Source organism: Electrophorus electricus, chromosome 8, assembly GCF_041902795.1.
Source record: "Electrophorus electricus isolate QZ-2024a chromosome 8, ASM4190279v1, whole genome shotgun sequence".
Lineage (NCBI taxonomy): Eukaryota > Metazoa > Chordata > Actinopteri > Gymnotiformes > Gymnotidae > Electrophorus > Electrophorus electricus.
In genome coordinates, this window is record NC_137504.1 from 13,385,264 (window position 1) to 13,406,653 (window position 21,390).

Here is a 21,390-nt window from a genome sequence, read left to right on the forward strand (position 1 = left end):
AGGCATTCTCCCTTAACATCTATTCCTTATTAGCTGTTGGGCAGAGCAAGACTGAGGGGATAAATACTCAGATACATTAAGGACAACAAGACACAGGTGAAATCAATAGACTGGGGATTGGGAACGCAAAGGAGGATTATGGGGAATGTAGTCCTACGGAGGCGCACTGGAGGCTGAAGACGTGACAGTAAGACATTCTGTGATTGGGAGACTAAATCTACCTCATCCCACAAATATTTTGGGCCTCTTCTGTGGTTTAGAGGTTTCCATTTCACTGCATCACATTAAAGTAGTATATTATATTTCAATGTGAGTAGTTGTGCCTGACTTTACCCCCACTGATGCAAAAACTAAAGCTTGACTCACTTCATAAGTTACTTTGTGAATCAATTATTAAAACCAACATCTGTTATCTCCCTGTACTACATTTTAGCCTTAAATAAGCAGATTCTGCTAATTTTGTTCAGTTATGAAAGGCAAAGAGCCTTTATCATATGCACTGGGTGTAAATTTATTAAGATTAAAACATCATTTCACTTTATTTTAATTTAAAAATCTACCTACATCATGCTTTGTATACTACTCATTTCTATATTATGTCAAGTGCTGATATGTGTCTTTATGGAGAAACCAGTATGTGACACAGACAAACTGAGTCAGCAAATGTGTGCAAGAATGCCTGATTTCCCATTTGGTCATTCCCCACTTGGTTGTTCATGAGTTACATGTCATGATTCCCTGCAGGTTTTAATTCTTTGGGCCATTTCTCCTGACTGCTCTATAATCCCCTATGTGTGCATATGTATTTGTGATTGGGTCTTTTACAGTGATCCCTAACCCAGTCTCTATTGCTCTTTGTTTAGATATGACTCGTACACACTCAAGCAAGCAGCTGGGGCAGAGAGAACAGCCAGACGAACTCACACATGGAGTCCCAAAGCACTGGCAATTGCTGAAATCTATTAGTTAAACTAAGCTGGTCGACCCTGGCAAGCTCCATTTTGGTTTTGCTATGGCTTCACTGCAATGTACAATGCAGAGCCATTTTGGATCCAACTCTTCTGAATCCAAACTGACGAACAACTGTACAGAGAATGGGAAGAACTGGCCTGCCTTGATCATTCTGGTCATAATCTTCTTCACTGTTGGCGGGAATATCTTGGTCATCCTGGCAGTCTCCCTGGAGAAGAAGCTACACAACGCCACCAACTTCTTCCTGCGCTCTCTGGCTGTGGCGGACCTGCTCGTGGGCATCCTGGTCATGCCAGCTTCACTAATCAGTATCCTGTATAGTGAGTACTGCCTATACACTTCAATAATCAGTAACCTTATGCAACTTGTAGTTTAAATCAGAGTGAATTTAAAGAAAACCACCAGTCATTAAAATAATTTAATACAATGAAATGCAGTTGATAAACCAACCAACCAGATTACACTGTTTCTGCCAAGCAATTTAGATTTTATATATATAAATTTTATCTTTACATTGGATACTTAAAGTCAATTTTAACGGAAATATTTTAACACTTTTTCAGATGAATTTTTGAATGCTTGTTTTTCAGTTTTAAAACAATGATATTACATTCAATTATTCCTACTCTAAGGGAAGGATTTGAGAAGTCATTCCAGACCTGACCTTGAAATGTATATCCTGAAACTTGAAATTCCATACCCTGCACACCTTACATTGTGTAAGAGTAGCAGGATTGGTGCAGCAGAATGGGGGATCCATTTACATGAGGTAACACAAGTGTTGGTATTTTTTGTAAATGTAATTCAGGTAAGAACCTTGAAGATAACATTTTAGCTCAGCGCCTGATCCTCGCCTGACTCCACCAGCATATTGGGAATAGAAAGAGATTACAGGGGTTTGTGGAACAATGCATTTAATATCAGTTATGGTACAGTATGGCTGTTGTAACTACTAACAGTTATATTATTTTACAGGTAAACAACCTATTTAGCTGTAGGCTACATGCAGTGAGCTATAACTAGAGCCATCCTTACCTAATGTATATGAGAAAACCTCACAAAACACAAACCTCATGCTCCAATAGTGTTGTCAGAATTGCATGAAATTCCATAAGGGACAAAAATGTGGCCCTAGGACACCTCACTAATTTGCTAAGTTAATATTCTATAAATTTGGCATCCAGTGGCCTACATTTCATAATAACCTGTCTGAGTTTTGGTAGTTCCTGAGCCTGTACTTGAAGGCCAGTAATGCATCAGAAACATGTAGCTAAACGTTATATGTCACTAAGTACAAACAGAATAATGTGACTTAGTGTTTTTACCTGTGCAGCTATGTTGAATTTTTCTTTTTAAATATGAGATCATGTGTACCCCAGGATAAGATTTGTGGGTCCACTCAGCATGGTACATGTTCTTTAAACAATAGGTCAGTAGGGAAAGTGGTCATTTCAGTGTTGGGCCAGTCTTGAGAGTAAAGTGCCCCTTTTGGCCATTCCTGCCATATTTGAACAGGAAATGTATCTGACTCTCAGCAATGAACTCAATCTGCGTTTTGAGGCTCTCCCTTCTCAGCAAGATTCCACCGTTGCCACGGTGGCTCAGCTGTGGGCTACAGGTAAAAATCAACTGTCGATAGTGGCACGTGGTGGACGCCACTGCACGTTTAATCTCCATGGACACTAATTGAACATACTGATATGAATCTGTTTTTACTGTAGGCACTGTCCAGCACTTCTCTATTCATACACACTGAAAACATGAAATATTAGAAAGCCTATCAATACCCTTTTGTGTACTTCTTACTGCTCTATCAGACAGCTCTCTCTATAGGAGTTCTGGGCTATTATCATTTTGATGTTTACCTATTCCTACCATCTACAGTCTTTTCTTTACATAGTGTGCTTTACAGTTTGTGGTGCTGCTAATTATGTCAATATCCTTTACAATCTTTCATCCACATTCTTTTTAATGTATGCAGATTTCCTATAGTGCCAGGTCCAAACATGCTTATTCCCAACTCCTGTCATGCCTTAGTTGGTGTGCAAACATTGTTGACTGTTGGCAATCATATCCAACATTTGTAATGTTCTGTACTAAATGCTTTATAATATACTACTCTACTATACTTTGATTAGTTCCACCAGAACCCTCATCTACATCAAAACCAAAAACCAAGAAGGTTGCTAAGAAACTAAGCCCACAGAACACAGACTAACTGTTTTTGTTTGTTTCTTTTCTACAAATGTGCACCTCCTGCCAACACATGTGACTGTAACCTTCTAAGCCTAAAAGGTCTTAAAAATGAATCCTAGATCAGGAAACTGTGGAGATTTCACTCATATTTTAATGTACCTGTCCCCAGATTACACATGGCCTCTGCCCCGGGTTCTGTGCCCCATGTGGCTCTTCCTTGATGTGCTTTTCTCCACTGCCTCCATCATGCACCTGTGTGCCATCTCGCTGGACCGCTACATTGGAATCCGCAGTCCCATCCAATACAGTCTCAACAACTCCCCCTGCAGGGCCATGGGCAAGATTGTAGTAGTCTGGACCATTTCTGTGGGTCAGTAAGATACATATAACAGAATCTTGTGCAGTGGAACTATTGAGGAGTTGTTTAACCTTGACTCAGGGCAGGCTTGAAAAATTTCAGTTAGCTTCTCCTTAAAGTGATTGAGAGTTAAAAGTACAGTGAAGACATTTTTGGAGCTAAATATTAAATGAACCAGTCTTTGTGTTCAAAATAATTCATTTAAAATAAGTGTTTGAATGTATAATCCATGTTCCTTTTGGAACAAACCAAAGAGTGCTTTCAGCCCATTATGGCAACATCAATTTGAAAGCCCCCAAAAATAAGAAACAAAAAAAATCCCAAACAAAACTATTTTCTGAACACCTTTAAGGAAATGTTTGATTTGTACAAGCTGACACATAACCTGTTCTCAAAATAGGCAATCATTCACTACATGTTTGAAATAACCTCAGACCACTATTCTTGTATCCCTCACATTCTCACACACAATATGGCTACCATGGTTTTGTCATTTTTGTAAAATGTCAGTGTTTTAGCTAATGGGGTAAGGCAGCTTTGTAGTCAGCATTTTAGCTAATAGGAAGATGACAAGAAATAAGGAGCTCAGTGCATGCTGGGACTTTTCTGACATATTGCTTTTGTTGTAGTTTTGTAGGTATTTAGAGTAAGAGGAGGATCAATGTGAATCTCTGCCTGAAATGAAGGACATTTGTAGTAATGTGCCAGTGATCTTTTGCCATAGCTTCCTCATTCATCCAGACTGAGATCACCTCAGTGAAGCCTGCTGTGTAACACTCTGTGTAACATTTTTGATTCTCTCCTGCACCCTTTTCCTCCCTACTTCTCTGTGATTTTTTTATTCCAGTGGTCTCCTCCCCAATCCCGGCTATTGGCCTTCAGGATGAGGGGAAGGTGTTCCTGAACTGCAGCTGTGCACTCAACGAGCCACGCTTCGTGCTGGCGGGTTCCTTCGTGGCCTTCTTCATGCCCCTCCTCATCATGGTGGTCTGCTACTGCCTGACCACGCGGGTCCTCCAGCAGCACGCCGAGACCATATCGCGCAGTCATGCCCTGCACACCGATCCCCAGCGACCCTCGTCCCGGCAACCCTCACCTCGGCAACCCTCGCCGCAGCTCAGCATAAGTGACGCCAGCCTCCTGAATGACGAGGCACCCTCTGACGGTGGGCACATGACGCCGCGCAGCAGAGCAGTCACTGGGTACCTAGCTGCCCCATCGAGGGGTCCCGAGGGTGGGACTCCTCAAGGCCTGAGGAGGCGGGGCATGGTACAGGCCGTCAAGAATGAGCGGCGGGCCTCCAAGGTCCTTGGCGCTGTTTTCTTCCTCTTCCTGGTTATGTGGTGTCCATTCTTCATCACCAACGTGCTGCTCGCCGTGTGCCAGAGCGACTGTGGTGAGCACCTGTCTGAAATGATGAACCTCTTTGTGTGGGTGGGCTACATCTCCTCAGGGGTCAACCCACTGGTCTACACTCTTTTCAACAAGACCTACCGCCACGCCTTTGCCCGCTACCTGCGCTGCAGGTACCACAGGCAGACGAAGGCTTTGCCAAGCAGCTCACCCTGCCAGGTTTACTCTGTCACACCCACCCCTGTCCTGGGGGGGCGAAGCTACACCGACACCAATGGGAACAGGGGCTTACACAGCTCACACCTGATACATAAACAACCAGATCAGATGCCCAAAGAGGGTATGAATAACTTTGCTGGCCCCACAGAGCATGTCAGCTGTGTCTGACTGTAGAAGACCAAGGAGAAGGCTTCTTTTACTAGTCTAATTCTTAGTCTTTGTTCAGGTGCATGAGGTTTCTTTAATAAGTTTCAGGAACTAAAGATAGTTCCATTTGCCAGCGGATCTTATTAGCAGAATCTTATTAGCAGAATTAGAGGTGCTAATGATGACTATGTTCACATAGCATTACTGTTTATAAACCTCAGTATTTAATGTCAGTAATGTTTTAAACTAGGTAATACTCCATTAACTTGCTTCATATATTATTTGAATGTGAAACACATGACAATAACAGGCAACCAATTGTAAAGGTTTTCAGAACTTGACAGTGTTCAGGAACAAGAAATATGACAACCCTCCATATTTTCAAACATTTCATACACCTGAGTCAGCTTGCGCAGCCTGGCACTTTTATGGCTTTGTGGGAAAATTTGAATCCTGAAACTCAACAGTAAAGAGCAAAGTCACAGTACCACCAAGTGGACATAAGACTATATTTACATTATATTTTCAGCATTTGGCACTGCTCTTATCCAAAATGATCTGTTCATCAGAATCTTTGGGCTAACATGGGAAACTGTACTCTTGAATTTTCAGTATTTCAATTTTTGTAGTTGTGACACATGTCTTGTTTCAACCTGTTTTGTCATGATCTTGATTCTTATTTATGTTCTTGTTTTGGTATTTCAAACCTTTGCACGTGTATTTTGAAATATTTACTGGTATGCAGTATTTTTGTTAATTTGTTTATTAACAATTCTAAATGTGGGTGGGAAGGACATCCTTTTGCTTTCTTATCTGGTTATGTTAACGTGAACATGGCATGCATGTGCACAATCCTGATATAATGTACTATTTCAACAAGATGGACCCGAGGTGACGTAAAAAGTAAAAATGAGGAAAAACATAGCAGAAAACTTTAGTCCTTCTCATGCACATGTGCTGCATTCCCATGGAAAATGAATCACAAAATGGGCAAATGGGACTTTTTTCATTGAAGGAAACAAACTACACACTATTCTTGGACTTACATATATGTAATCTGGTGTGTGTGTGTGGGGGGGGGGTTATTTGGACAGACAGACCTTTTTAAATGGCGAATTTATTTGGTAAACATATCAGTACAGTGAGAGGAAGCAGTGAAGAGGAGTGTGAGAAGCTTCTGTATGATCCTGTCTCCTAAAACTGTGAACAGAGCTGTTTTTCCACTTGAATGGGTTTCTGTGGTGAACCCCCAACACCCCGATCTGTCTGTCTCTCTTTCTCTCTCTCTCTCTCTCTCTCTCTCACACACACACACACACACACACACACACACACACACACATACACAAGAACACAATACATTTGATTCACTCAAGCTGTTTCCCACAGTGCCCACAAGAGGATTCTCATCTTACTAACCATGAAAAGGTCCTGTCACGTCCAATGCAATAATCAACACTAATCTTTCAGAGCTACGTATTGAATATTGTTGGTAGTAGCTCATATCTACTACTTTTCAATCAACATAAAGATATTTCCGTAAGGGAAAACTGCTCGTTCATTTCTGCTTCCTAAATTCTACTCATGCTTCTGTCCATCCCTGATACACTGGGTGGTGGTCCGTGAATCATTCGCTCACGCATGCGCCGTGGAGGCGTTGCTGCAGAGCGCTCGGCGAAGAGAAGCGACGCTGCCAAGGAACCACACATGAATACATAGGAGAAGCCCCGATTTCGGCACCTAGTTAGTCATCCACTCTGAACCACCTCTCGATAATCCATCGATAATTATGGCACCACTCCTAAATGCCGGTGGTTCCTAAAATGCCCAGGGTATAGCACTGAATATTCGCTCATCGTCGCATCGGATAAGTCTGAAAGGGGCAACTACAGTAGCTGGTGGTAAGTACATTTTAATTACAGATGCATCATTAGATGGTATTTCGCGGTCTCGTGATGGTCAGACATAGATATATCGTTTTGTACCGTTTCTAGGTCCAGATGTCAGAAGCACTTGAGTAAGGAGTCAGCTATTATCGTTTATTCATTGTGCAGCGCCTTTTAAACACCTAATTAGTGAGACTATTTGAAACGTCAAGATAAATGTTCTCACTACAATATCCAGGTTTATTGCCCCTCCCCCCTTTTTAAAAAATTTTCTTTTTTATTTTCATAAAGTGTGTCAATGAAATGATGTTATTCGTAAATGTGTCGAGGACCCAGGTTCTTACACCTGTTTGCCTCGTAGCCTCGTATCACATGCCAGGACAGTAGCATGCATGAGTGACGTAATGGTAATCAACATCCCAATACGGTCTGTCGACCCATCACGGGAACTACACCTTTAATCACTTTAATAGTGCTGAGAAGACCATTAGAAACACCAGCGAGTGTCAGCTAAAATCATATAACTGCCAGAATTACAGCAGTATGGACGTAACAAGCTCTAAATTAAATTACAAATGGGATTATTACAGTTCAACAAATGTAAGCTTTACAGTTACTTCTGTTGGTCCTTTTCATACTTACCTTCTCTGCAGCTGTTGATAGTGGACAAACGACTGGATACATACATTATTTATGCTAGTACAAGGAAACAATGTGCAGGACTCCAGCTGTGTTCTTATGCCAAACAGTTCTTATGCCAAACATTATATATATATATATATATATATATATGTGTGTGTGTGTGTGTGTGTGTGTGTGTGTGTGTGTGTGTGTGTGTGTGTGTGTGTGTGTGTGCGTGTATGTTTCACAATGACAGTCTGCAGTTATGTGCCATATAGAATTAATATGATGAAACTGCCCTACACTGTTAATGTGCTTGTATATTCCTATATAAATGAGGGTTATTCTATTGATATATTCATGTCATGTACAGTAGTACAGAAGCCACAAATGGTATGGGACCTTATCAATAATTTATGTTAATACATTGAAAGTTCAACCAATCTATTTATTAGCCAAGCTCACAAATTGCCCGAGATCACAATAATCGGTCAATTCTGACAAAAAGCATGCTAGAGGGATGTGGTAGGCTTGTTCTTGTGACTTGCTTTTTTATGCTTTAATGGTAAAATTAGTGTCATCAAAAAAGAAATTAATAGTGACATTATTGAACTATCATTGAGTGTGCAAGGGTTTTGACTGTAATTGCTTGAGAATGGGTAAATGCAATGTTTTTAGGGCTAGACCTGTAATTCATATTTTGGCATGTATTTTTCAACACAAAGTAATGTTTTGAGCATTCTTTTGTCTATAGTATTTCTGGAAATCTGATATGATATTTTGTGAACTTTGCAATACCTAAAGGAAGCTATTTTTTTGTGTTTTTAATATTAATTTCATATACAGTGTATTAACCTAGCACCACTGTGTCAAAGGTGCTGGTGCCCTCTGACTTAATATGTACTGCATGTTAGTCTGTTCTTGCATCTCGTTATTAATTTTGCATTAACCTAGAATAATATTAATAAACCTTGAACTATAATACACCTGCCATAGATCACTTGTCTCCGAATGCAATTCAATTCAGTTAAGCTCATATTTAAACCAGATGCCTGAGATCGATGTTAACGCTACTACAGTTTCTAACAGTCCAACAAATGACAGTTAATGAAGTCAAGTTAGCCTCATCCAAGATGTCATGGTAACGGGTTCATTGTTAGATTGAATCATCCAGTTGTTAAATGACATAGTCTACTCCAACCCACACACATTTTTTAAAAAAAGGTCACATGAAAAAGCACTTTTTTGTGTAAAAACCATGGACACAACCTAGCTTCTCATGACAGCTATGAGTCCCTTTAACTCCTTTACTTTGCTTTCTACTCCTATTTTTTATGAACAACTGGGCATTCCCAACCGAGGGGGAATGTAATTGAGTCAAATTCCCCAGAATCTCGGAAAAGGAACTATAGCGTGCAACTGAATCCAGTCGCTTCGTTTACGCTCCGCAAGCCTGCGCCTCCAGGAGACTACATAAACGCGTCTCTTTGTAATACCAGCCTGGTGTGTCATACCACTGTCGTGGCTGCAGGCGTTTCCATGGTTTCCTCTTATTAATCTGTACAAGTGCTTCAGACAGGAGACAGGCCACGTGATCTTCCAGTCAATGAGTTTTAGTTAATGCTGATTCTTAAGGCCAATTAAAATGTTCTTAATGCCTCGCACATCTGATGACCTCAGCAGCGTTCGGAGGCAACTCTTCAAAAGCTTCAAAGCTTCAAAAGCTCGAAGGAACATTAGACCCATACTGCCTTGTCCTACTGTAGCGAGAATGGGTATATAGGCTACTATTGAGTACACGTGCGAATGCTGTCACTGAGTCTTCTCGTGAACCCAGCAAAACCATTTGAAAATTAAGTGTGAACATGTGCTGCTTTCAGATTTTGTTATGCTTGTATGCCTTGGTTAAACTGTAAGATTGTAACACAGGATGGTTAAGGACATAGTCTCTTAAATGTAGATATTTATCTGATTTCAAATGTTATGCTGTGGTTAAAGAAAGTACTAAATTGAGCTATGGTATACTAAATCAAAATTTAAAATCTACAAATGAATGTTCATGTGTGATTTCTCAGTGCATTTGAAAAGTCCTATAACACAATGTAGCATGTACAGTGAAAACATCTGTTGCAGGCTACTCTGCCTCTTTCTGTCAGTGAGTTATATCACGGGTTGGAGTGCTTTTAGGCCAGTGCTAGAAGATGAAGCTAGACTTGGGTTAAGGAATCCCCCTACCCAGAGATATGTAGTGCAAACCTGCTCACCCAACATGATCTTAATTCTTAACTGTCACTTTACATGTTTATGTTTGCCTAACTTAAACTTTAAGTGAGTGGAGTGTGACAGACTTATAAAGATACAGCAAGTTTGAGTCAATCCATGTTTGCTTCAAATACTTTCTTTCAAAGATAAGCAGTTTGATTTGCCTGCTTCAAAGATCTAGGAGCAAATCATGCAATCTTTTAACTAATAACATTTCAGCCAATTAATAAAGCTATAAAACTCTGTGAGTACAGAAACCAGCTCTTGTCATACAAAACAAACAAACAAAAAGTCTCTGTCACACACACACACACACACACACACACACACACACACACACACACACACACACACACACACACCAAAAAAAGAAAAGGAAAAAGTCGATATGCAGTCCTCTTCTAAGCAGAGGAGCCTTTCTCATTGCCAGGACTGTTGCTAGGCTACTCCATAGCCATGGAAATGAAGAAATGGAGTTGCGCAAGCTTATGGTTGTTGTATGGGCCTTCTGCGCAGGAAGCTACACTGCTACATGCAGAGACCGTCTGCTGCCTATATTTGTGACTGGAAGAGACTAGCATATGTATGCAGTTTATCTGGTGATATGTCTGTAATGTCATCAATAATAGAGTAGTGTTATAGTTTATAAAGAGAAAAGCAGTATATCATTAGAGCATGCTTTAGTTCTTTCTCAGCCTACACTTAACCTCTCCATATAATGGGCAGCAGAGCATAAGGGAAAGACCTGGGAGGTTACTATGGTGATGGTCTCCAGTTGAAGCCCCTGTTCTTTCTTTTATGTGCATTCATGTTTGCTTAAAATTACAGATACTGCACTCTGCACATTTGATAATATGCACTAACAAAATCTTTTCCCAATAAAGTATTGGTAAAAGACAAATTAGGCTTTTTTCATTTAATTGATTAACTAAACATTCATGATAAATTATATTGTGATTTTATCATTTTAATGTCAGAGTTAAACAGAAAAATCATGTACATGTAAAGAAAACATGTATATGTAAAGAAAACATTTTATTTTACAGAAGGAAAGAAATGCAGGTAGATCTTTGAAATGCTCACTGGTCTGTTGTGTAAAGAAATGCAGTTTGCTGTGCTGTATCAGGGTGTTATGCTTGACCTTGTATTTTTTGTTTTTTTTGATACATCTTTATCCACATGAGACTTTAATTAAATCTCCTTTGCACTTTTTTTCCATTGCAATCTCTGTAATGATGAACTTTAATCAACAGTGCACTCATTGTAGCAGCAAAATGCAACATGTTCTCTTTCTTCCCACTTGCTCTTCACACTAGAAAAGAATTTACAGAGTAAAAAGCAGGAGTCTTGGCTAAATGCCAAGTTTCAGATGTATTTAATTTGTAAGTGTGAGGCTATACAATGACACAAAAATCAAAATTGATCAGTGACATTATGATAAGGTTGACTAAAAATAACATGAAGCAACTGTAATAAGAGGTGGGTTAAAAAAGAGATCATAAAAAAGATATCAAAACATATTAGCAATGGGTTCCTGAGGACAAATTATACTTACCCTTAGAATACTGGGTCTTTAATGCAAGATTGGAATTAACGTGCAGCCAGAGGTCTTCTCTGATTGGTTGGTGAAATCTTTGACAGTTCTCAAACTCCCACTATTAGGTTCCGCACTTTCATAATGCAGCTTTTGCCACCATAACACCATAAGCACAGAGGACAAGAGTATATAAAGTCTGGCCAAATATGTGTATGAAAACCAGTTACCATGACAGCCTTCATCGTAGGAGGCAATGGTGCTTGCTACTATGGTGACAAGAAGCGGATGGGTCTGTGCGGGGGAGACTCTCGCAAGCCATATCAGTTTAGGAAATAACGCGCTATGGATGTCTGCCCTCCAAATGTTAAACCACGGTTTCAGAGATCCTCGCCTGTGGCGTTAATGAGGGATATTCTGTTTCTAAGTGGAGGGATATTCTGTTTCAGTTTTTGATGCATTCCCAAATTGACATCCTCTCTACAGGTGTGTGCGTGTGCATAGCTTGAGGGAATCATGCCGCTGGTGAAACGAAGCATCGAGCCAAGACACTTGTGCCGGGGGGCATTACCTGAGGGAGTGTCCAGTGAGCTGGAGTGTGTGACCAACAGCACGCTGGCAGCCATTATCAAACAGCTCGGGGGGCTCAGTAAGCATTTATTGTGTCAAACTGTTGAATCACACTGACAATCTTACAGTGCTAAATCTGCTAGACTTTTGTGAAAGTGACTCCATAACAGTGCATGTTTGTGAGTTTAGATACGGAGTATTCCTATATGCATTTGGTCAAACTTGTGTATTTATTGCACATGTGCATGCAGGCAGACATGCAGAGGACATCTTTGGGGAGCTGTTCAATGAAGCTAACAGCTTTTATAAGCGTATGAGCAGCTTGCAAGAGAAAGTGGACCTACTGGCAGTCAAGGTTACACAACTGGACTCCACTGTCGAGGAGGGTAAGTGGTGTGTGTGTGTGTGTGTGTGTGTATGGGTGTGTGCGTGCGTGCTTTTGTCCAAGTATGTTTGTGTGTGTGTGTGCACGTGTGTTAGAGACAGAGACACAAAAAAGAAAGGAAGATGGAGAGTATACATGTGTGGGAGTGGGAGAGATGCAGAGAGAGAGTGAGATAGAGAGAAAGACACAATACGGATACCTTAGGGTAGACCTGTTTGTTCCATGTAACATCCTACACACACACATACACACACACACACACACACACACACACACACACACACACACACACACACACACACACATACACTACTATGACCTGTGGAATGTGCAGGGCCATGGTAAAAGCACTGCAGTCTGTAGTAAAGTGAACCAGGCCTTTGTGTGGCTGGAGTCCAGTAGCTTTCAGTCCCGATGCTGTAGTGATTCAGTGATTTTCACTAACGCTAGCTTTGTTAGGTTCTATCCCGTTTATTTAAAAGCATGCAGAGTCTTTTTGTCGTCATAGTTACAGTTGCACACTACAGTATTTTAATCCTAATTATTCATCTATTTTTTAAAAAACATGATCTCTCTTTATTTTTTAAATAATGGTTCATGCATTGGCTTTTCATGTAATTTAGTTGTCTTTTTTACTGAATACATAAATATCTCCCCATATTGCACGGCAGATTTCACCTCCAGCTGTACAGTTGTGTTTGCTCTGCATATGTTATGTGCTCCCATATGTGAGGCTAATTGTCAGTGGGCACTCTTATTTAATGGAGTAGGGTGAATGTGATCATGGAAATATGGTCCAGTGAATGGGACACATCAGATTTCAAGCTTCTGTTAGCAGATATGCATGCAGTGCTTGGAGATGGACTTAATCCATTTGGCTTTAGAGATGCATTGGCAATGCCAGAAGGACACTGATGACTATGGGCCCTGGTTGGGCCACGGTTAGACTCCGGTTGAGCCCTAATTGGACCCCGGTTGGGCTCCAGTTGGGCCCTAATTGGTTGCTCAGCACTTTAGCATCTGCCTTAAGCATTTGCCCAACTTTGTGTACCCCAGTGTCGCTGCAGGACATCAATATGAGGAAGGCCTTCAAGAGTTCCACCATCCAGGATCAGCAGGTGGTCTCCAGGAACTCCATCCTGAACTCAGTCATGGAGATGTACCAACGCTGTGATAAGCCGCCTCCTCTCAACATCCTCACGCCGTACAGGTGAGTGCAGACATCTGGTTGTTGCAGATCTCATGTTGTTGAGCCAGACCACCATGAAATCCAGTGTATAGGAATTGAGAATTGTAGCACGGCAAAGGGAAAAAAGAGGGTATTACAATTTCACAATTTAGTGCAAATGTTTCTGCCCACATTTGTGCATATTTTAGATAAGATCCCCAAAGATTTCCTAGCTGACAAACATACTGAAAGTCTTTTCAAGCCTGAATTTTAAAAACTCTACTTTTCCTGAAATGGCTTAAGGAAATAATGGACTCATGCCTTGAAGTCAAGGATTTTGGTGGAAGTTAAATAATGCCAGACTCTTTGAAATTCAGCAGGCAAACAAACAAACAAAAACAGGAAGTCCCTCCCTTTGGGTTTTCTTTAAAGACTACACAACATGACTGATGGGCAAGGCAAAGCCTCCGTGTCATGGTTGTGTGGATGCTGGTGGACCGTCTTTTTCCCCCTGATTAAAGTCATGAAATCTTGAATTTTTTTCTTATAAGAATATATTTTAGCTACGGGAATGTGAGGAAAATTTCAAGTCATTGACACCACCTTTAATAGATACCAGCTGTGTTTTTCTTACAGTATAAAGGATAAAGAAACATATGGCGATGAATGCTCATCACCAAATGAAGCAAACTAAATGATCTTGACTCTTTGAGTGTACCATCCTCGGTTCCTTTGAGATCCACTGCTGTTGCTTACAGAGTCAGCATCCCTGCACAGTTGAAAACTGCAGTCAGAAGAGTTCTGAAAGGCTCTGAGTGGTTGATGAGGGGGTGCTATCATTAAGCCATTGTTTGGGTTCTGATCCCCTCCACACATCGTAACGTTAATGCTAAGCAGGGGCAGAGAATGCGCTCACTCCCTTCTGAGCCCAGCATTCTGCTGTCTAACAGGGACGATAAGAAGGACGGTCTCAAGTTTTACACGGACCCCTCTTACTTCTTCAACCTCTGGAAGGAGAAGATGCTGCAAGCCACAGAGAACAAGAGGAAGGAGAAGAGGAGGCAGAAGGTACCTGTATGTGTGTGTGTGTGTGTGTGTGTGTGTGTGTGTGCATGTATGAGGGGCTGTTTAGAGTGAAATCTGTGGGGGGCCGTTTAGGGTGAATCAGTGAAACACTTGTACACACACACACACACACTACTTGCACATACCTATGAAACACTTGTACATATCCATGAAACATTTTCATATAAATAATCTACTAACATTTGTGTATGATAAATTACACTTGCATATACACACACATGCACATTCATTCACTGATGTGTAAACAGCGAGTTTAACTAGGACTGTGTGCCTGTATGAAGCCGTGTGTGTGTAAAACAATTTTCAGTGTGCCTGCAAGTCATTTCATTGTAACAGGACAGCACATATTTAACATGTGTACAGCACACTCGTGAAAATAAGGTGTAGAGCAATCTTACGTTTGTTTAATTGTAAACGTGCCATGTGTATAAGAACTCCTGATGAGTTATGGAAATTTGAAAATTAATTTAAGATTGCGGGTTAATGACATGGCTACTATTAGAAATGATAAGATTATGTGCTACATTATCTTAGCAAATATTTAGAATGAATGTCATTGATATCAGGAGTGTATTCTAATAAATGATGGCAAGATATGCATTCTGAATATTTACTCACACACTGTAGGCTGATCGGAGGACACTGAGAAGTTAACATGTAGCCTAATGGTATGAAACAGCCATGTCGTTACCAGCAGGTCTACAGGCTACACAGCGTATAATCTCATCATCTCTAATTTAGTTAACGCTGGAACGTTTGAACGTTAAATATCCGAACATAGTTTTCGCTACACTGGGAGTGTATTCCAAAATTTGTTTAAAATTCTCATTAGATAATGTAGTGTTTTCTAGTGGTGAGACACTAATATGTTGTCTGTGTCAAACATCCATAGATCAATTTCGAAGTGAAATGCTTCCATGCTAATAAAATCCCAGATCCAAACACAGAATAATATGATCCCATGTAAAATTGGACCATGGGTGCGATCGACAGTGATATTATGAGTTGTATAAAATGTTTGTGGAACTGCAAGAATATTCCTTCATTGATGTCTTTGATCTTCAAACGGTCTTAAAATCAGAATTAGACACTGACATGACCTAATATTGATGAGCGTGCTGTACACATGTTAAATATCTGTCTTCCTGTTACAATGAAATGACTTGTTTTACACACACATGGCTACACACAAGCATGCAAGCCTAGTTAAACTCACTGTTTACACACCAGTGAATGAATGTGCATGTATCTGTATATTCAATTGTAGGTCATCATACGCAAATGTAAGTAGTAGATTATTTATGTGAAAATGTTTCATAGATATGTGCAAGTGTTTCATAGGTATGCGCAAGTGTGTCATAGGTACACACAAGTGTTTCATATGTATGTGCAAGTAGTGTGGGGGTGTGTGTGTGTGTGTGTGTGTGTGCGTGCAGGTGTTTCACTGATTTCACCCTAAACGGCCTTCCATATACATGTGTGATTTTGTGCACCACAGTTCTTACTATTTATCTCTATCTTCTCAATGTCCACCCCCCCCCCCAATATCTTATCTATTTCTCTCGCTCTCTCTGTCTCTATCTTCCTATACACTCACTTGTCTTGTCATCAGGCCATTCAGGATTACTGCCCTGCTTACTTTAGACAGCACAATCCCCTGCCCCGGTACCACTGTGTGTTTTGACAGCAGCATTGCCAGCAGAGCAAGGAAGGAAAAGAAAGAGAGAATGAGAAGAAGGAGAGGGGGAGGGAGGGAGAGGCAGAGAGTTGACTAGGCATTTTGCAGTATCTGTAATGAAATCTCGTTCTCATGATATAGGTTTAAAATGACACTCCTCTCTCCATTATGGCTCAGCCACTGCATTTGTGACAGGCACAGATGGCGCACCAGCAGCCATACCGTTCTGTCACTCTCTTGCCTGGTTGCCTGAGTCACAGCAGCTGGTATGTGGGTAGCCATAAACTGACTAACAAAGCACCAAAATGGAGTTTTGGATTTGTTCCTTTGCTGAAGCCTGTACACTCAAAAGCACACTAGCCATACCGTGTTCGTAAAACCACACTAGGCACACTGTGTTTGAAAACCACACTAGCCATGCTATGCTTTTAAAACCACATTGCCCCCACTGACTGTGGTAACCAAATATGACATATGATATATTATATTACATATAGTGCAATATAGTGCAATATATAGTGCATATAGTGCAATATGTTACATATATGTACATTAAAAGTATATTACAGTATTGGTTTACTTGCTCCAATTAAACAAAGATCTTTTGAGCTTTTTAGCAGATCACAGGTCCAGCAAATGCAAGTAGGTTTGCCAAAGCATAACAGCCCTCCTTCATGCAGGCTCTTGTGCGTGACTGCCATAAATGAAATTTTTGCCCTCCTGCCATCTTTGCGCCTGGCAGCAAGAGCAGAAGCACCTTGAAGACCCAACTCGAGAGGTGAAGAAGGTGCGGAAGGCTCGTAACCGCCGGCAAGAGTGGAACATGATGGCCTACGACAAGGAGTTCCGCCCGGACACTCGCCTCACACCGTCTCCATACCACGGCATATCCTCAGAAGGCTCCTTGTCCCCTGACAGGTCAGCAAAACAATCCACAGAACGAGTGGCCTAGCAGGGTTTCCTATGGTGCCCTCTACTGGGGATTTAGTCTGTACTGCACCATCTAAGGGATTTGTTTCCTCACAGGATTTTTTTTTTAGGTTTTCTTTTTCTTAATCTGCTCTTTTTCTTGGTTCAAAGGGCCAATATAAATGCTGGTATAAACAGTAGTCCCTGTCCATATACATCTTGTCACTTTTATTTTTTCTTTCATTTTTCTTCCCTTCTTCCCACCCAGGTCTGCCATGTCGGACGAACACTCCTACCCTGCTAGTCCTAGCCACCCTCAAGAGGCTGGTGGAGCAGGGACTGATGGGAAGGAGGCGGGCCCCACCCAGACTCAGTCTCTGGACCGCGCCTATCGTCCGCCGGCCTCGGCTGCCACTGCTCGGCAACACTCTCTGGGGCGTGTGCAGCAGCACCATGGAGCTCCGCCTCCAGACTCCTCCCTTAACGGCCCACGACCTGCAGCTGCCAAAGATTACAGGTAGGTAGAGATAGTCAGACAAGAACAAGACAAGAACAAGACATGAACAAGACACGTTTTGGCCCCTAGGCCTTTATCAGCGTGCGTTTTATTCTAAAGATTACAGGTAGATGCCCGGTTGGAACAATTAGTTCAATTCGCATTTTAGGGGATTCTTCCCAAATGAAGAAACATGCTTTTATGAATTATGTTTATAGTATTTGTAGCCAACATGGCCTTGATTGCAAATTAGTAGGAATCCACTTGAGTCATTTGATATAGTTATAAAATTACTATAGGACAACATCAGTTCAAAACTTTTGAATTTCTGTATTGCTTGTGAGATTTAATTGTCCGGGGATGTGGTGTAAAGAAGTAATTTTTTTAAATTAGCAAGTTCTCTAAGTTCCAGAGTGCTGATAAATGCAAGAGAAAAATTGGATAGGTCATTTAGTAAGCATGAAAAGTAAAAACCTGACTGGTTAATGGAGAGTTTCAGTTTAGCTCCAATTATGGCACAGGTTGAACTTAAAGTTCTTCTTTTGCTTCACAGTGGCCATCAGATGCCAGAGCACTTCATCCCTCCTGCACCCCCTCCACCTCCCCCGCTCATCCCCTCTGCTCAAACTGCCTTTGACAGCACCTCGGCGCCGCCCGCCCTTGCTCCTGGCACTGTGGGGGCCCTTTCGCGCTCATATAGCCCCTCCCCTCCCCCTGCCCCACCCTCGGCGTACACTCCTTCCCCGTCCCATCCCGTGACAGGTGGCCCTCCAGTAGCCCCACCTCCTCCCCCGCCGGGACCGCCCACCCATGCCCTGTCCCCGGCCAGGGTCACCGCCCACCCGTGCGGAGAGGCCACGCTGACCAGAAAGGGCCAGGTGCCCATTATCCCCATGAGCGACGCCCGCAGTGACCTGCTGGCTGCCATCCGCAGAGGTGAGTGCACAGAGCCAGAGTGGGACAGGGCTAAAGACAAGGGGTGTGTGTGGTCTTTACTTACAAGTTTCCAGACATTTGGATGCTCACAAGCAGGTGAAAAAAGCTGTGTCACCGAGGCAACTTAGGACCAACAAAAAAGTTGTTAAATAGCACTACATAAATGAATAATTTTCAAGAAATACCACATTTCTGTAGCTTCAGAATCATGCTTTCGTTTTAGAATTACACATTTCTGTACATTGTTATTTCTGATAACAATGCCAGCCAATGGGGCATTTACACAGCTCCAATATAAAATGGCAAAACCCTGAAAGAGACTTACACTTATCAACACTGAACGTAATATCCCCCCTAGTGTGATTGGGCCTTAGGCCGTTTTCTTTAGTTTTGTTTCACCTGGGTCTTTGGCTCCGCCCCTCCCAGGCATCCAGCTGCGTAAGGTCCAGGAGCAAAGAGAGCAGGAGGCTAAGAAGGAGCCGGTGGGCAATGACGTGGCCACCATCCTGTCCCGCCGCATTGCCGTGGAGTACAGCGAGTCGGACGAGGACTCTGAGCCCGAGGAAAATGAGTGGTCCGACTGAGGCGGGCGGCGCTGCGACGGGGGGGGGATTAGGGGGGTGGGGGATATGTGGGATGAGGTCGCCAGCATGCCGGTACACACTGCTGCTATTTTCCCCTTACCAGGACACACGCTTTCCTCATACAACACGGATGGTCGTCGTTACAGTGGGACAAGAGTCGGGGGGGAAAATGGAAAAGGAAAAGGAAAAAGGGTGGGAAAGTGAGAGTATATGCTAAGTATATGTTAAGTAGGAGAGCTTGGGGTGGGTGTGAGTGCAATAAAGGGGGAGGGGCATGAAGAAAGTGAAATGGAGGGAAAAAAAGAGACAGGCATGAAGGACTGGACATGTGCGGTTGAGGGACTGGAGACCCAGATGTCACTGTTTTAGGCTGATGAGGTTTGCATTGGCAGTAAGCACAGAAATGTACCATACAGTACATATAAAAAACAGCTTACAAACATGTATGCGTTCTTTTCAAAGTTGTTCAAAATTGCCAAGAAACTCTTTATTGAAAAGGTATTTGTTGTGTGGTTTTGATTAGGTTGTTTTTTTTAAATACTTGTTCTGAAGATTACAAATATATTAAAATACATATACAATTTATTTACTTAAAAACCCATCCATCTGGCAGTGCGCTTGTATTGATTTTATGTAATGAAGCATGCCACAGTCCTGCTTCCAGTGTGAATTCATCTCTTGTCTGCTTCTGGTGTCATGCACTGAGTACAGTATGGACAATCAAAGCTGAATACAGATTATACTACAGAAGGCTACATCCATACTGAAAGCTGCTTACTGAAAATAGATTACATGGTAGCAGTTGTTTGCTTGTATTTCCCACAATTCTTAATGATCGAATATTTAATTTGTCACTTTGTTCAATTGTGGACAGTGTTGTGATAAATATGGATACCCTAACTTACAGTGAGTGAAATCCTTGTTTGTTTAAATTTTTTAAACAATTATTAATATGGTTGAATTTGGAGGACTCAACATTATTGAGATTTTGTTTTTTTCTTCCTGTAGTGGTAGTGCTCAAGGATGGCCACATGAAACAGAGTTTTATATAGGGCAGACCGAAGTATATGTCTATGTGTGTTTCTGTGTTTATTTGTGTGTGCATGAGATGAGAGTGTGTGTGTGTGTGAGAGAGAGACAGAAACAGAGATCTAATTTTTTTTTGTGCTGTCTGGTTTATATAAGTATCTTTAAACATCTTAACCTAAACATATCTTCAGTATATCACACAGGTGAGAAGATCACCCAGGCTGTTGAAAATACACACATGGTCTATTGTAAACTGTCATGACAGTATGTACTTTCTAATTATAGTATTGATGTGTTTTACAATTTATTGTTGTATAGATTTTTGTAACGCTGCTTGTAAGATGAATTTGGGTATCTACGTAAAAAAAAAAAAACTATCACACAGAAAAAATATAGATGAATATGCATGTATGAATAGTTAATAAAATGGAAGAAACAGTTTGTCGTCACTGATGTGACCTGACCACTCATACACTTGCTTCTTCATCTTCATCTGTTCATCTGTTAGTCACAGAGTCCAGGATTCATATTAAATAATGAGCTGTACAGTCATAGTTACAAAACAGAATCAGGGACTTTCAACTTTCATCTAAACTGACCAGTTTCCAAAGATCCAGCTGAGCTCTTAGGCTGTATTTCTACAAGAACAATACTTGTCATAAAAAATCAACTCTTGTATAGAGATCGTTCCAAGATCAGTTCAAAACAAACAAAGATATTATAAATTCCCTACATCATGTAAACAGACAACATGGCCTGGTGACTCCATCCCAATACTCCCAAGCTGTCATTTTGTTCCACTCCAAAGGTCAAGCCATTTCTGTTAACAAGGTTTACCCTTAAAGCAAGCACTACATTCTAGGGGATAAAAGGTCTGTTGAAATACATCACATTCTTGTTTAGAGTAATGCCAGATTTAGGCATATTTAATTGGTTGACTAAAAGGTATCACTGCCACGCCATCTGGCCATGGACAGCCACAGTGAGCTTGAAATATATTA

The 21,390-nt window shown here is 41.4% G+C and overlaps 2 protein-coding genes across 2 annotated transcripts; both read left to right on the plus strand.

The window, feature by feature from the left end:
* Window positions 1-621: 621 nt before the first annotated feature.
* On the plus strand, window positions 622-5,266 carry htr2cl2 (5-hydroxytryptamine (serotonin) receptor 2C, G protein-coupled-like 2). The gene is made up of 4 exons (XM_027018014.2): window positions 622-633; window positions 977-1,292; window positions 3,338-3,538; window positions 4,374-5,266. Exons 1-4 carry the CDS (start codon window positions 622-624, stop codon window positions 5,264-5,266), a joined length of 1,422 nt encoding a protein of 473 aa, XP_026873815.1.
* A 1,410-nt stretch (window positions 5,267-6,676) lies between these two features.
* On the plus strand, window positions 6,677-20,838 carry si:ch73-362m14.4 (actin-binding protein WASF3). The gene is made up of 9 exons (XM_035526842.2): window positions 6,677-7,146; window positions 12,035-12,197; window positions 12,370-12,504; window positions 13,560-13,713; window positions 14,622-14,739; window positions 17,178-17,353; window positions 17,613-17,861; window positions 18,394-18,776; window positions 19,203-20,838. The coding sequence occupies exons 2-9, from the start codon at window positions 12,065-12,067 to the stop codon at window positions 19,358-19,360; spliced, it is 1,506 nt and encodes a 501-aa protein (XP_035382735.1). The 5' UTR covers window positions 6,677-7,146; window positions 12,035-12,064; the 3' UTR covers window positions 19,361-20,838.
* Window positions 20,839-21,390: the final 552 nt, after the last annotated feature.

What these genes read in the sequence shown, in the direction of transcription:
- htr2cl2 (XM_027018014.2), top strand. An exon ending in ACTAATCAGTATCCTGTATA is followed by an intron (nt 1,293 to 3,337) that starts GTGAGTACTGCC and finishes ACCTGTCCCCAG; the next exon opens with ATTACACATGGCCTCTGCCC. An exon ending in AGTCTGGACCATTTCTGTGG is followed by an intron (nt 3,539 to 4,373) that starts GTCAGTAAGATA and finishes TTTTTATTCCAG; the next exon opens with TGGTCTCCTCCCCAATCCCG.
- si:ch73-362m14.4 (XM_035526842.2), top strand. Translation starts at nt 12,065, where the DNA reads ATGCCGCTGGTGAAACGAAGCATCGAGCCAAGACACTTGTGCCGGGGG. An exon ending in GGACTCCACTGTCGAGGAGG is followed by an intron (nt 12,505 to 13,559) that starts GTAAGTGGTGTG and finishes TGTGTACCCCAG; the next exon opens with TGTCGCTGCAGGACATCAAT. An exon ending in GCAGCTGCCAAAGATTACAG is followed by an intron (nt 17,862 to 18,393) that starts GTAGGTAGAGAT and finishes TTTGCTTCACAG; the next exon opens with TGGCCATCAGATGCCAGAGC.